This window comes from Megalops cyprinoides, chromosome 3, assembly GCF_013368585.1.
Source record: "Megalops cyprinoides isolate fMegCyp1 chromosome 3, fMegCyp1.pri, whole genome shotgun sequence".
NCBI classification, from domain to species: Eukaryota; Metazoa; Chordata; class Actinopteri; order Elopiformes; family Megalopidae; genus Megalops; species Megalops cyprinoides.
In genome coordinates, this window is record NC_050585.1 from 41078922 (window position 1) to 41095599 (window position 16678).

Genomic DNA, 16678 nt, shown 5'->3' on the forward strand with positions numbered 1-16678 from the left:
TCACTGAGCTTATTACTGTGACTCAAGAGCTGTTATCGCCACTACCTGTTCCAGCCCCCCCCCCCCCCCCCCCCCTTCCCTCCTGCCACAAACTGAGCCTGCTTCTCTCCTCCTGTGTGTTAAGATTTCCATTTACTGGATTTTATTCATTATTTGCATTTTGTTCATTCACCTATTGGGTGTTTTCTGGTGTTTGATTGGGATTTTGTGTTATTATGTTTGCCCTTCCTGTAGTGATTTCAGGCTAATTGATACACATGGGATACAATTAGAGACTCAAGGCATATTTATCACGGAAAATGGACACCTGGTTGTGGTTATCTATGTGAATATTTAAGTGTTCCGAAGTGGACTACCAGGAGAGCATGTGTGGCTCTGGCCAAGAAACCACAGCAGGGGAGGAGAACATTGATTGACTTCTTGGACTAGCTGTGTCAAACAACAGGGGACACCATTTCTCGTTTTTGGGTGTTTTTTTTTTCGCTTTTTGAAGTTGATTCAATTTCATCTGGAGATGTCGTGCATGAATTAAGATCTCTGACGTCTGCGTGCACCTGTCCCTCGTCCTACGCCTCGGTCCCTTACGCTGCTGTAGACATCGTGTCATTTCTGTCTGGAACATGTTCCCATTACACTGGATGTTTGGGGAGATGGTAATGGCCTATCAGTGAGCCGCGTTGATGATTCAGTCTCTCCCTGTGAGCCGTAATTGGACCTTAGCTGCTCTTTGCTGTGACATTCCGTCTGTGCACTTTAGATTTGATAGCATCGCAACATCATTCAGATCTGCGTTCTGATTGGCAGAGTTTCCAAAAGGGCAAAGTCAAAGGTCATTGTGCTGTGTATAATATGCATGTAGTCAGGTTTTTACATGGCCTATAATAATCTGTTTATAATGAGTTATGAGTTACACTTTACATAAAGTGGGGAGGTGGTTACCTGGCAGCTGCTCTCATCTGGTGAAGCTGAAGTTGACCTGCTAAAGTTAAGGACAAAGCCTCACAGGGCTTAGATTGTATGCCCTCACATCCTTATTAATTCACCTACATGCCATACTTGCTATGCCTATGTAAAATACAGTCTGCAGGAGTTGTACTGAGGATGCTTCTGGGTGTCTGAAGGTTTGAATTCTGATAATTACGATGGCCAAGCATAAAGCTTGTGTAACGGTAGTCACAGAGACAGCGAACCCGCGCTCATTTGTTCAGCTGGAAGGACAGGGACATGCAAAGTTTTCAATTCCCTTTTATTATGACGAGCTGACAACAAGACGTACATACAACACAGTATGTCGTCAGCATAAAGTTAGGCAACTGGCAATCTCTTGCAGATCGTATAATGGTGTCTGCCCATAAAGTTAGGCAGCTGGCAATTTCTACATACATTCATAATATAGGGAAATGCACATATGTGTAAACCATTACGTAAACATTTAATAAAAACTATGTTTGATTCTTAAACAACATTCTAATAGGGATTATGGAACACCATTTTAGATTCTAGAATCTAGCTTCACTACGCACGACACGTGGCTTAGCTGGCTACTGTTAGCTAGGTTTAGATAACATCATAAAAATACATTAACATACCTGACAACAAGACATACATACAACACAGTATGTCATCAGCGTAAAGTTAGGCAACTGGCAATCTGTGCAGATCACAATAGAAATAAAATGATTTCAATTTTCTGGTTCATATCATCATTATGCATAACTATCATCATATCCGTTTCGCATATGGTCACTAGCTAGACAACAGTGGATAGCTAAAATATCATATTATGACTGCATGGAAAATACTCTACATTGTACTTAGCATTGCCTAAGAGTATGCATAGCTATAACAATATATTATTTCAGCTACATATGATGTTGCTTTACACTTTTTAGGAAAATTGTGAACCTACCTCTTGCAAATCGTATAATGGCGTCTGCCACAGGTAGAAACCACACAGTACTAATAATGCACAGATGCAGTTGCCATATTTAACCAGTAGAGGTCTCTCAAACTTATTTACATAAAACTGAAATTTAAATTTTGGTGAAAGTCACCAAAACCAAGAATGCATTTTTAACTCCGTTACACTTGTCAGAGTGAATATAAACCACCCACAAGAAAAATGTACTTGCTGTGGACAGGAGAGGAGAGGAGAGGTGTGCCATTCCAGTCTGCCCGGAAGACAGATACATCATGTAGGATATTTGCCTCTCAGTTTGGAAAGGGTCACCCTATTTTGGTTTGCTCTGCTACCTCATAAATGTGATATCCATAGTTCAGCCTAGAGGCATCTCTCACCTGTGACAAGATTAGCTGTCTGAGCAACAGTTCAGATAAAGGTCGGTGAAGTTTCCCCATGTTTCCACATGCAATTTGCAGAGCTAACATTTAACTTAGGCACAGTACGTCAAAACTGCATCGGAAATGTGACAGCAAGAAAACACACATGTTCCTAAGGAGAAAAAATCCCAGAACCTTCCCCCGAACCTTTCTTGATTTGTACCTTTCCCCAGTCTGTGATTAGCTGATAGGACGGTGACCAATCAGACAAGCATGCAGAGTGCACAGAAGGCCATACGTTGACCACATGACCCTGTCCAGACAGAGGCATTTTGGCATGTGATGTCATTGCAGCGAATGGGCAATGCCCTGCTTGGTGGCATATGCCATGAGGCTGCAGGCAGGAGAGAACAGAGAGAGAGAGAGAGAAAGCGAGAGAGAGAGAGAGAGAGAGCCTCTTTACATTACATGACATTATCGGCATTTAGCAGATACTCTTATCCAGAGCAACTTACGTAGGTTACAGTTTTTACATGTTATCCATTCATACAGCTGGATGTTTACTGAGGCAACTCTGTGTAAAGTACCTTACCTAAGGGTACAGCAGCAGTTCCCCAGCAGGGAATCGAACCAGAAACCTTTTGGTTACGAGTCCCACTCCTCATCTCTATGCTACACTGCTGCCCCTGCCTCCCTCTTCACACTGGCTCAAACTGTTTTTTTTAGGATGGATTTGTGTCATTTACTGTTCACGCTCTGAGGCCACACTCCACCAGCCAGGCTCGTGAATCGCAGTCAGGGGTGCAGTAATGTGTGAGTAAAGAGATTTAGGGTGAGGGAGAAAAAGAGAGCTGAGGGAGAAGGTCACATCAAAGAGGTGGCTTTGAAATGCTTCTGCTTTCTCCTGCCGGGACGAGGAGCCCCTGCTTGTGCAGAAGTATCATCACTACCAGCATCTTTTTCCCTGAGAGAAGCGAATTTATTTTCCAATAAATCCATGAAGTCTACACATGTATTTTTCTTTATTTAAAAATATGCACCGCATAGGTATTTCCAAATGCATTTTGATGATGATTTCTTGATTTCATGGACGGATCAGCCCTGCAGAAGAGCTTCCCCTCCTCTGTGATTTTTACGCAGCTCTGATGTATCTCCATCGTTGTCCTGTCATCTGCGGAAAATAAATCGAGGAAACGAGTCAGTCGGTCACCCATGAGCGATGGCCGCCGGTGTGTCGCCGACGCTCTCCCCTCGTTCAGTGGGCGCTGTGGGTCCATGTGGTCGCAGTGGAATGCGAGCAGGGGAGATTATATCTTTAACCTTGAGGTGCACGCTTCCACTGGCAACTGAGGATTGATCTCCTGCCCAGCCACAACCCCCCCCCACACACACACACACACACACACACACACACACTCCTCCTCTCCCCTCACCCTGAGCAGGCTGGCAGATCAATTCCTCTGCACCTGTTTAATGCGCTCCCTCTGCAGACATCTTATCGAGGGTAACTGGCGGCACAGAAAGTTTTGCATTTCACAAAGTGGGAGTGAGGCACTAAGCTCGGGGGTAGGGCGGTGGGGTCTCTCTCAGGACACAGACCCAGAACCCCCGGATCCGGCGTATTTTCTCTACCCAGCGTCCCGGCTCCAGCTCGGGATTCACCAGCCCCGGGGAGCCCAGCACTGCTGGTAATGGATGAGAATGGTGGCAGACTGGCCTGGTTCCTATCGACCCAGTTCACCGCTTTTCCTTGTCACACACACACACACCATTGACCTGTTTCTCCAAGATGCTGTTGCATGCACACAGAGCGGAGCTCTGCAGGTGCACACACACACATACACATACACATGAGCACACACACACACACACACACACACACACACACATACACATGAGCACACACACATAAAGGCACACACACACATAAAGACACACACACATAAAGGCACACACACACATTCACACTCACATGCACACGCACATAGAGGCAAACGCACAGACATACACATGCACACACATAGGCACACACATACACGTGCACACACATACACATGTATAAAGGCATACAGACACACATGCAGACACAGGTACATACACAAGCATGCATATTCACGCATGTTAAAGGCATGTACACAAACAGGCATGCATGTGGTCAGACATACACACAGACACACACAAACACACACCTTTTGGTTTCAGTTCAGTTCTGCTCTCACCTGCTCCACACAGACCCAGTTTAGTTCATCTCCCTTTTTCTGCCTCCTTTTTGCCACTGCAAACACCTCACTGACTTCTAACGTGTAATAGACTTCTTAAAGGAGCGCTTCACATAATAGGGTCTTTATGTGCGTTACCAACTCTTAATCAGGGGCACAACAAAGACCTTTTTAATCTGACCCTGTGACACAGAAAATGAATCCTAATTAAAGCTTTTGGCTCATTTGCTCTGCAGTTTGTCTCTTTCTCCCCCGCATAATTGGAAGGGCCGACCATGATGCTCCTTTTCACATTAAGGCCTAATGATCCTCCTTTGCCTCCCATAAACATTGTCTTTTTCACGCCCTGCAGTGCCCAGTGACCCACATCACCAGCGGGCAGAGGGTCAGACAGGTTGCGCATTGGGGTCTGCTGTTCGCTCGCTGGCCTGGGGCCAGTCACACCAGCTGGTCACGTCTGCCTGGCTTAAGGCTACGCCCAACGAGGACAGAGCTTTAAGACGTATACACCTGTTGCGCCACCTGACCCCACACACTTCCACCTGGGCATAAATGCTACAATTATTGGAGGGAAGGCAGGATATTAATGGAGTTTTTATGGCGACACAAACTGAAATTGGTCAAGTGATAATAAAATACAGAAATACAGAATAGAGTTTGTATCAATCAGTCAATCAATCAAATTTTATTTCTTACAATACATTTTTGCTGTTGAGTTATAACAAAGCAGGGCATAATGCATTTCCTATGCGGAAATAGAAAAAAATAAAACTCTGTAGGTTTCACAATGATTTGTGATTTTGTCTTTTTAGGCTAAGGAGTTGTTCACAGTTAAAGCAATCCATTGGATATACCAATCCAGAACTCGCCAGGAGGTTTAGATTCAGTCAGAGACCTTATATCAATGCAAGTATGAGCTCCACAGAGTTTCAGCATTCAGGCAGTCAGTTCTCATATTTGCTAGCTGTGTAATGCAGTTAATATTTTTTATTTCCAAATCCATAAAGTTAGCAATTTGGCAATTGATTGTTTATTTGTTTGTGTTTTTTGGCACAGTCAGTGTTTACAGCAGTTACTGATGTGCGTTTGTTTACATAAGCACACATTGCCTGAGCCAAATGTAGTTATGACCAAGCTTATCCTCAGTCTGCGCAGGAGTTGCAGTATCAGATCACTAATTAAAAGAGATTTTTTTACACCAATTTGATGCACTCATCTGCTGTAGTGCAGACCAACCCCAGCACGGAGCAGAACTGGGTTGAGTGGACTCAGCTTTAGCAGAGCCCCTTATTGCCCCCCTGATCTGGGACTTTAATTAAAACTCCATTTCCCATGATGCCTCGCACGGTCCACCTCAGAGCCGAGCTGCTTGGTCTGGGAGTTCAGAAGCAGGAGGTGTTCTGTTTACTAAACAGATGTATGGCTCCGCGTTCTTAATGTGGACATGAAACAGCCTAATTCGACTTTTGTACAGAATTAAGTGTGTTGGAATTTAATTTTTAGAAAATTTTAGATATAAAACGATTACACGTTAAATTATAATAGATTTATGTTTGGTACTAACTTATGCTTTCGCTCTGGCTCGCCGCCATATTGCCGTTGTGTCACTGACTACGTCATGAGATTGGTTAGTTGGAAAGTCGACCAAGGAAGGTGGTACGTAGAATTTCGAGAGAAACTTGTTGCTCGAGAGAGAAGTAATAAATAATCAATCAACAAATCAATAAAGTAATTTTTAAATCAATATTTTGTGTCAAATTATTAATTTCTTTATAAAGTAGCGTAATAGTGTAATATGCAGATAATGTACAGCTTCGCGTCGGGGTCCTAGATAACCGCATCGGGGTTTATTTTGCAATAATGACGGGCTCGCTGTACATTATCCCTTACATATTATCTAATCATTATCTTGTAAACTAGATGGCTGTGCTTTGACGAGAAAAGCCGTAACATAACCCTGGTAGCACCTCTCTCTGCTCTGCCAGATGGGCGTGCCGTTGGGCCCTTTCCTTACGGCGCACAGCTACTTCTTTCGGACGGTCTGTACACCCAATCTTTTAAGAGGAAAAGTCAAACACAGTGGTCGGCCTCGGACTTCATCTTGTTGGCCTGACTGTCGTCCTCGTTTACAAAGTGCTCGCTACAAACCCTAGCATCACGGATTCTTTCGTTTCAGTGCAGCTAGCCAACGATAAAGAACCGCTTGCTGCTTAAGAGGCAAAGTAGGAAGGTGGACAATCTTTCTTTGGTGTTTGATTCTATAAAATTCATTGCTGCATCCAGAGGCAATACAAAAGTGACCCCCCTTGCATCGCTTTTTAGTTTGGCTTTTCGTATTTTCCACTGAGTCAGCGATTGTCAGCGATCTCACTAGTTAGCTAAAGTGAACTAATGTAGAATGTCCAAGACAACCAATCTCATGACGTCGCGTTCTACGCTAAAACAAGATGGCGCTACACTTGTTTCAAAAATGTACTGTAACTTTAATCCAGTTTCACTGACAGTGTTAAACCTATAAGGAATTTTTAGAGTGGGAATCCATTTTATAACTTATGCTAACTACATCTAGCGTTTCAGGTCCACTTTAACACTGAACTTTGTTCTGAGAAATTTTCTCGTATTTCTCAAATTTTCTCAAACCTCATAATGAATACTCGTGTATTAACACAAGAATGTGGTCAAACACAGAACATCAACAGCTAGGAAGTCTCTCAATGCATTGGGAATACATGCCTGAGATCCCTGAAAATGAGAAAGCTGTATTTACAGTACTGCATTGTACCAAAAATAAAGGCCTGTGCAGAAATGGGATTTATTCCCAACACAAAATAAAACACATTTGCTCCATAAAAAATGTAATAGTGCTATTGTGACACAGCAAGGGGGTTGTTATTGAGGACAGGTATCTCCCCCCACATCGAGCACACCTGTCACGGATTACCTGCTCGTCAGGGGAACATAAAAGAAGCATGCTAGGCCTGGGTGGTGAGGTGAGGAGAGCTGACTGTGGAGAGCTGCTGCTCTGAATGCTGATCGCCTTCCTGTGAAAGATCCTTTTTGTTTTCTGAGTACCGCAATACCTGGTTTGACCTATAGCCTTGGTGGGTGCCTGAACTGTGTAACGACCCCTGCTGGGACCACACTATGCTTTTGCCTTGCCCTGCTTGTGTGCTGTCGGTGAGCAGCTTTGCTGCCCGGCCAAACAGGTAGGGAGTTTGTGTAAGGTGGGCTCAGCAGTGAGCTGGTGTTATTTCCTGTTTCAGTCCTTGTAAAGTCACTTAAGTTTTGTGTCACTATAAAAGTCCAAGTGAATTCATTGTGGGAAACCACATCTGCTCTGTTGAAATTATTGCACACCTCACCCTTTCCCAGTGGCAAGCCTGTCATTGGGTCATACTATAGACACCTATAATATGACAAATAAATGTCAAAGAGCGTGAGCAGAAGTAGTGCTCTGTAGCCCAGGAACAGAGATGGGAGCAGGGAGTTCCACAGCTCTCATTTATGCTAATTGGCTAAGAGGGATTAATAGCTACACAGTGACCCTCCGAGGTGACTCAGTTCGCCGAGAATGTTCAGAACTGCGAATGGCAGACCGGTGATTGGTGGGGGGTGGGTGTCTGTGCTCCGACCTTCGTGACACCTGTATTTTGGTGATACCGTGATATTGATCGGGTTAGGTTGATCATGCGGGCGGGAGCTGCCGTCTGTGGGTGTAAAGCGGGTCCCGCTGGGTGAACAGCACAGCTTGGTGGGCGGAGCGGGCGGAGGGGTGTGATCTGGAGCCTCGAGTGAGCCCTGAGTGCCTGGGCGTCTGGCTGCCTCCGGCGCGTCTGGTGCGTGTGATCTCCCTCCGGGCGTTGTCACTGGAGCGCAGCCCGCTCTTCTTTCTCTCGTAGCCCTAACGAGGCTTGGCTCGCCTGTCGATGGATTCTGGAACCTTCCGCCATTTCCACTACTGACTCTCGACAGCCCCCCCCTCCCCCAGGCAGCGGTGGCAGCCTGTGTTGTGGCCTGCGTCAGCAACATAGGACGCTGGTTCTCTCTCTCTCTCTCTCTCTCTCTCTCTCTCTCTCTCTCTCTCTCTCTCTCTCTCTCTCTCTCTCTCTCTCTCTCGTGCATGTTTTTAACTGAGCAGTGAGCACCTGTTATCTCTTTAACCCCTACTATAGATTAGAGATGATGCAGTCACACACTCCTCCTCCCTGGAGATTCACTGCTGATGAAATGCTCTGAAATTTGGGATCAAAACCCTAAATTTTTTCTTTGAGCAATTTTGTAGGATCTATCTGGGTTGATGCTCACAAACTTTGATCTAAAAAAAATTCTGTATACTCTCACAAGTTGCTCAAAAGGCCTTGATCATCCAGAGCACTATACTGTAATGAAAGCTCATTGATTGATTGACTGATGTATTGTACTCTACCAGTACAGCAGTTACAGGTATAGCACAGATATTGGAATAGCATCTCTTACTCTCCTGTGTACAATAGGAATCAGGGCGTTTTGCTCCACAGTTAGCTTTGTTCAGTAAGGCTTGGCTCTCTCCACTGATTGGCACTGTGGTCCCTCTGCAGGTGACAGACGTAGTTACGTGCAGAATCTCGGGCCCGGTGCTCTGATCGGAGCAGCGATGGATGTGAAGGAGCGCCGCCACCGCTCCCTGACCCGCAGCCGCTGCGGGAAGGAGCTGCACTATGCCTCATCACTGGACAGCGAGGACTGCCGGGTGCCTACCCAGAAGTCATACAGCTCCAGCGAGACGCTCAAGGCCTACGACCATGACTCCCGCCTGCACTACACAGGCTGTGTGACCGAGCTGGTCCACCGCGAGGTCAGCGAGTACTCCAGGCAAGGTGAGGGTCTATACCTGTGTACCTGTCTCAGATCCTCCCTTCTTCCTCGGCTCCCAGAAACACACCTGTTTGACAGCCATGTGCCTCTCTGTTCTACCTGTGTCAGGTGCTCCCTTCTACATCAGTTCCTGTTTGACCTGCGATCCTTCCTCTCACCTGTGCTAACCTTCTCCTTTTTCCCCAGCTTATTCCTGTTATCTGTCTCAGATGTGATGCACTCAAGGTGTTCTCTTACATCCATGTCATGCTACAGGTGCAACGTTTTATAGCATTCCACAATACCATTCCTTATCCAAGCACAGGTACAGCAATACAGTGCGAATGCATTTTTTTCCTGTGCTATTGAGTCTGTTTACCTTCAGCAAACTCTTAATTACTGAACTTCTAACCTCCCAGTGTATGTGTGAAGAGGTGAGGCACACTGCACCTGTTCCATTTTAACCTTCTCCCCTGTGAGAACGTGTCCCTGTGATGTCACAGGTTTCACGCGCAGTGCATGTTTGGGCACATACAGATCATTTTCCTCCGTGTTCCCATACCTTTTTACTGTAGGTACAAACCCCCCTGCCGTCCGCATTAACTCAGCACCAAGTGCAGACCTGTAGCCTGAGTCACATGAGACGGGTGCATTCTTCACCTCACGGTTCCCTGCAGTCCTGCCTGAGCCTCTGACTGAGGCTACGCTAGCCCACACTCTGCCAGGCTGCAGATGGGCTTCCTGTGTGGATATTCCTGTGATCATTCCCCAGTCAAGTGCTTTCTGTGCTTTGCAGCCTTCCCATTGCTAAAACATCCCGCAGAGGTCCAAAGAAAACCAGTGCTGTCAGTCCAGTGAAAGGCATGCTCTTTAGTGTGGTGCTGAGTACCATTATAGCTCAATCTTCCAGAAGTCCCTTTTTGGTACAATTTTATGACAGTCATCTGAAAATGCCTTAACCCTGTTGCACTTATGTTTCTTTGTTAATATTATAATTGATTATTTATTTTATTTATTTATTGTATTGGTTATTATTTATTATTCATGTTTACTTTGTACGTATATGCTTAAGTGTATTTGTGTGTACTCTGAACTCTCAGCTAGGGATAGATATTATATAGTGCTAAATATATTATGCTTTCTTACATTGTGTCATTGCTTAGGCATTAATACAGTTTGTCCTTCCAAAAAAGCATCTTTGAATTTCTCTGAGAGATCAGACAGAGAGAGAGACACACTATGCGGATTTGTAAGCAATGGAAGACACATTTGCTGAGGGAATTTGGGGAGAGAGGTCATTGCCTTCTAAATGGTTGATTGGATTAGATCTAAACCCTGTGTAATTAATGTGTGGTGGATACTGACATTCCACTGATTAAGACCCAAGGCTCTTCTGAGCCTTCTGAGTTTCAGCCAGATGCATTTGAGGTGTCGAAAACTTGCGAAGCCTGTGTTTGTCACCATTAAATAGGATGGGATATTTGCCAAGCATACAGTGTTGTATTTCTGCTTGTAAATGTTGCCTCTATTGTTTCGCTACAGCATAGCCCTTGGTGTGTGTTTTAGAGTGAAAAATGGTTGAAAAACAGTGAAGCAATTTTCTACAAACATGGAAGTGGAGAGTTATCAGTGGTTCGAGCTACGAGTACAGAGCCAGCCATAATCGCATCTGGACAATCAAATACAGTAATCTAATGTTAAAAGCTAATTGACTTTATCAGCGGAGAGAGAATAAAGGTATTTCTGTCATTTTAGACATGTGGAGAGGAGCAGAGAAGAGATTCATTTCCTGTGTTCCCGGTTTTGCAGTCTCGCGCATACTCGCGCACCAACCTGTATATTCAGGGTCATCGAAAGCATGCATTTTGATTTAAATAGCAGCCCATTCATAAATGCTGTGCAAATGTGTGGCAGGTAGTGCGTGATATCAACCCAAAGATCTCTGTGTCTTTAATACTCTCCATCGTGGCACTGCCGTCTGCTTTAGCCCAGGTCTTAGGGAGGGCAAAGTTCAGATTCTTTTATTTATAGCACAAATCCATATTGAAAAGTTCTTCATTGTGTTAAATCATCTAAGAGCTCAAGACAATTTGAAATGCTTTCATGGAAGCTGTCAAATCCTCCACAAAACCCACAATGCATTGCTCTACCTCTCTGTCTCTCTGGATTGTAGGAAGTGACATCTGTAAATTGTGTTTTCATTCTTTCAAAAAAAAAAAAAAAAAAACTTGATCACTTAAATGCATCAGAACATAATTGTAACACAGCTTTGTGGTTTACTGTGTGGAAATTGAATTTTAGCCATTCTAGCTACACACTAGCTTTGCTAACTATGAAAGGCCACAACTAGCTTTGTACTGCATTCTGGGAACTGTAGGCTAATGGAAAGGGAATGGAGCATGGAGCATGCACAGTTTCTGCTAAAATATCAATATTTCAATTAAGAAATAAATGGTTTAAATATTTTAGGACAGCCTTTGTGCATGCTTTGAAGGCTTGTATGGGTATTGGGAGGGTAAAAAACTGACTTGTTCAAGGCAGTTATAAATGAAGACCCCATTCATCACTTATGCATTAGATGGAAAATGTCAAGCACTAACATCACAGCGTGAGACAACAGTGGAAGAGGATGGAGGTTTTTCCACTCTGAAAGCTCTCCCTAGCTTTTAATTTTGCATTGCATTTTGCCATTTGAAAAAAAGTAGGCATATGGGGTTTAATATGTAGAGTGGAAGTTACCCTTTAAAGAAAAGAAAGAAGCAAGAAATTATGTGCTTTGGGGATTGTTTTGTTCAGAGATGTTTCACAAGGAGCCTCTCTGACTTCATACGGAGCAGGAGGCTCTCAGGGTATGTGTAAGAGGGGGTCTTTGTGAACAAGGGCCTGTCTAACGGAAAAAACGCTATTAACCCAGAGATGTGAAAAAGACCTGGGGTCTGGGGGGGGCATTAGTCACACTCATTACATTGCATCATTGTCATTTAGCAGATGTTCTCATGCAGAGCAACTTATATAGGATACAATTTTATCCATTTATACAGCTAGATATTTACTGAGGCAATTGTGAGTTAAGTACCTTGCCCAAGGGGACAGCAGCAGATTTGAAGCCCCAGCCTTTTGGTTATAAGCCCTGCTCCTTACCACTTTGCCATGCTGTAGCACACGCCCAATCTACTATCTTTCCCATGGATGTGACTTCACTATTCCTAACCCCGCATGCAGGGACCAGTTGGATGAGTGTGGCAGGAGTCTGTGCCTGGAGGAAGCTGAAGCTGGCTGATCGGGCAGTTGAGCCCTTGGTGTCTGAAGCCAGCTCCTAATGAGACCAACTGTAGTGGAAGCCCTCAGATCTCACCACCCAGATTGTCTGGGATCGCTTGGTTGGGCCACCAAAGACCATAAATTCAAACCACCCTCTCAATCAAAGCCGTCCTCTCGCATTTCTCTCCATATGCAGTGAGTCTCAGATGCGGCGCCCTGAACCCCCCCCCCCCCCATCATTGCTTCCCAGAATATTGATCCCGCTCACTGGACAATCTGAATGTGTGAGACTAGGCTGTCTTGACACCCTGTCTCTGATAATGGAAGTCTCCTGCTCCCCGGGCAGCTCCCCTCTTCAGAGCAGTGCCCAAGAAAGTTTTTGGAGTAATTGCATAAGCGCAGATCGAATTCCCATCGACTCGGAGCCGCATCCCCCCTCCCGGCCTCTCTGATTTAAAGCCTGTCCGGATTTGTTCAGCGAATCCCCGGGATGAGGGGGTGACAGAGAGGCGCAGGGGTGTCCCACCCCACCACCCCCCCTCCATTGATCTCCCCATGTCCCTGCCCACCCCCCCCACAGTCCCCTTCCTGTTCAAACGAGCTCGTCCGTTGTGTGGACGCGTTGTTCTTTTGCAGTTCCCACACCAAATGAACCCATCCCCCACCAGCAGAGAGGGAGGACTTTATGTTTCTCCAGATCAAATGTCCTCACATGAAGAGGACGTGATCTGAATGCTCTCCGTCTTCTGCTCCTTTTTCTTGTTGTTTTTTTTTTTTTGGGGTTTTGTATTGTTTTGTTGTGCTTGTGTATCATAGCATCAAGGATCTGCTGGGTGTTAAGAAATAAATGAGTTTCGTTGCGAATGCAGAGGTGTGTGAACCGGAGTCTCAGGCGAGAGGCCCTCTGTGCCTCCACGCTCATGAACTCCGCTGCTGAAACTCACTCAGCTGCGGGGACTTGCAAACTTGCAGGTGATGGTATTGTGTGCTGCAAAGTTTACTCACATATAGTAAACTACACAGCAGAGCGGCAGGGTAGCAGTGTGGTGTAGTGTTAGGGAGCAGGGCTTGTAAGTGAAAGGTTGTGGGTTTAAATCCCCGTCTGCTAAATGAATATTAGACAAAGTGAACCCCAGACAGCCAATTAATCCAAAACCATCAGCAAGTGTTCAGTCACGGATAACCGTAATCGATATGGACTTGATTAGTCAGTTCTATGTATACAAAATAAACTTCAGCTATCATATGAATCAGGAACATCCCTAAATAAGACAAGATGGTTACTGCGGAACAGCTACAGGTTAGATACAGTTCAACAAATGCTATGTGATATTTACCTTTTTGAATTAATTTAATGAATTTAAACTGCGTGCTCCTTTTTCCGGTAGCAACAGGTTTTCTGGTGTTGTTGAAGTGTTTTGTTTGATTGTTTGATTTTGTTTTTGATTTTGATTTGATTAGACAGCCTTGATTTTCTGCTATTGCCACCTAGTGGAGCACGCCACACTCCTCACTGCATGGCAGCGATGGCTACACAGCAGTAGCGTTTGTTTCTCAGTTTCCATCAGACGGTTAGTCTCAAACGTGTTTGTTTTGACTTTAAAGGTCTCTCAGATTTTCAAAGTCACCATCGCTTCATTTGGACCAATGCACATGGGGCTGTGTTTGCACAAAGTCATTACCTTAATGCAAAAGATCTCTCAGGTTTAGGCTTTTTTACCCTGCCTAATTGTGGTAAACAAGAGATCTCTCAGATGTTTTTTGGAGTGGTGGCCAAATGTTAAGCCATTGGTCACGTGAACTCAGTGTCATGGTTTCAAATCCCATCTCTCATTATACTCCCTCTGAGATGCAAGGTGACCCAAATATTGTTTTATTCATTCAGTTTTACCAATCAAGTTGCCTCTAATGTCTTTCTTTATGTTACTGAAGCTTCCCTATGATTTGCCCGGAGAGGTTTTGATTGTAGTTCTGTGGTTGGATGAATCCTTTCCCTTAATAAGTGTTCTTGTTTTTATCTGTATACTTTTACGCTACAAACAGGTAGTATTCTGCTATCTTACATGTGTGGTGGCCAAAATGTTGCTTTTGTAAACTAAACCTCAAGGGTTCAAACCCATCCATGCTTTTACCTTTGCATGGTGTGCCGCTTGATGCAGTATGTTAATCTTTGCATTTTCCTCTGAATATTTACTAAGTTCTCACCAAAGAATGTCTTGACTTTCATATTGTTCATTGGCACTTTGTTGTAAAGATTTTCATATGAATATTTTTTTTTTTTGTTTGCCAAAATATAAACTGCACTCCTCACATATTGTCAGTAGCGTGTATTAAATTTAAGTGGGATCAGTGCATCAGTTCAGTTCTGCATGAAAAATTCACTCTGCAGTTGTGCTCAACAGGTGGCCTCCCAGCGCAGTCCTTCATGCTGACGCTCTTGTCCCTGTTGCGGTTGTTGGGCAGGGGCACTCCCCCTGAAGCAGCGTGCGCGGAGCAGTCTTCTACGGACACATCCTCACGGTCTAAACAGAGAAATCGGCACCCATGTGATGCTCCCCTCTGGTTTATCACAGGTGTCATTTTGTAAAATTAAGACAGATTAGCAGTCTAACCTAGCAGTCCCCGCCTCTGTGGAACCGAGTCCCCCGTCAGTGCCCGGGAGTATACGGTGCATGCAGGGGGGGTCTAGCTAGGGCCATATGGTGCAGGGGGAATGAGCGAGTCTTGGGGCTCTGGTAACGGCCGTCTCGCGCACCCTAACGGCTCCAGCGCCCCTCTTAAGAGCAGTTTATCTCACTGAGACATCTGGCGCAGTGTGTCGCGGCCCTTACTCTCACCATTACCAAACACAGAGAGAGTGGTTTTAAATGGACAAAGAGATCATCATGTGCCGTTTTGTGATTGGTGGCATGCTGTAGCAACAGGAAGCTCTCGGGTGGGGGAAAAAAAGGGCTTTAACCTCTGCGATCTGAGACCTGTGCTCATTGTGGGTGTGTGTGTGTGTGTGTGTGTGTGTGTGTGTGTGTGTGTGTGTGTGTGTGTGTGTGTGTGTGTGTGTGTGTGTGCGTGTGCGTGTGCGTGTGCGTGTGTGTGTGTGCACCTGTGCACGTGTCACTGTGTTCTTTCTCTTAGAGCCGCCTGAATGTATCTCTGAATGCCATTGCCTATTTGGCAGTAGATCTGCACTTCTGTGAGCAGAAAAATAGCCCTGGGGTTCAGTTATTGATAAAGAGGAGATATTTAAGAGTTTAAAGCCATTTGCATTCTTTCTCAACAGCAGGTTATTAAAGCAGACAGCTGGGAGACTTTTGTGAAAAGCGTTTCCGAGGCAATGTGCGGCTGTCAGCGCCCCGCGTTTGACGCTGGAAGTGTACAAATCATGTGTTAATGTTTCTCTGTGTGAATATTACTGTGGCAGGCAGAAGAAATGAGGTTTTTACACTGATGATAGATTCACATTGTCTAGAGAGCTGTTTATTCTTGGCTGTAATCAAACGTGTAGCGCGTGCCTGTGTGCAGAATGTAATATTGATGGGGCCGCGCTTGCCTGGGTACACTCTCACACTGCTGGAAATATGGATAAGCTGCTGGGTTTGCACAGGTCTGTGTCCACGCCTGTGGTCACATTGCATGAGGCCCTTTAAAAGGCTCTCTGCAAAGCCAGGCTGTTGACCTGCACGTGTGATCTCCTCCAGACCTGTAGTATTTATTTATCCTGCAGACGCTCTTAACCCAGGGTGACACATGAGGCTCACCGGGCGAGTGGCAGGTGAAAGTGTCGTTCATTCAGACAGGTTCAGGTGTGTGTGTCTGTTTGTGTGTGTGTCTGTTTCTGTGTGTTTTTGTCTGTTTGTGTGTGTGTGTGTTTGCGTGTATATGTGCATGCGCATTTCTGTATGCGTGTCTTCTTCTGTATGTTTGTGTGTATAATTGCATGTCCATTTGTGCGTGTGTGTCTTCATGTGAGTGTTTTTATGTCCCTGTGTTTGTCCTTGTATGTGCATGTAGTCATGTGTTTGTTTTTTGCTCATTGTGTGTGTTATGTCCTTTTGATTGCATGCATGCGTGTGTGTGTGGGTGAGTGC

At 45.0% G+C, this 16678-nt stretch overlaps 1 protein-coding gene across 1 annotated transcript in view; it reads left to right on the forward strand.

The window, feature by feature from the left end:
* Window positions 1-9075: 9075 nt before the first annotated feature.
* The window catches only part of LOC118775144 (teneurin-2-like), a 220770-nt gene continuing 213167 nt past the window's right edge, over window positions 9076-16678 (forward strand). The window contains exon 1 of the mRNA XM_036524890.1: window positions 9076-9355. Within this exon, the coding sequence (XP_036380783.1) occupies window positions 9133-9355 (223 nt within the window). The 5' untranslated portion in view covers window positions 9076-9132. The remainder of the gene's footprint in view (window positions 9356-16678) is intronic.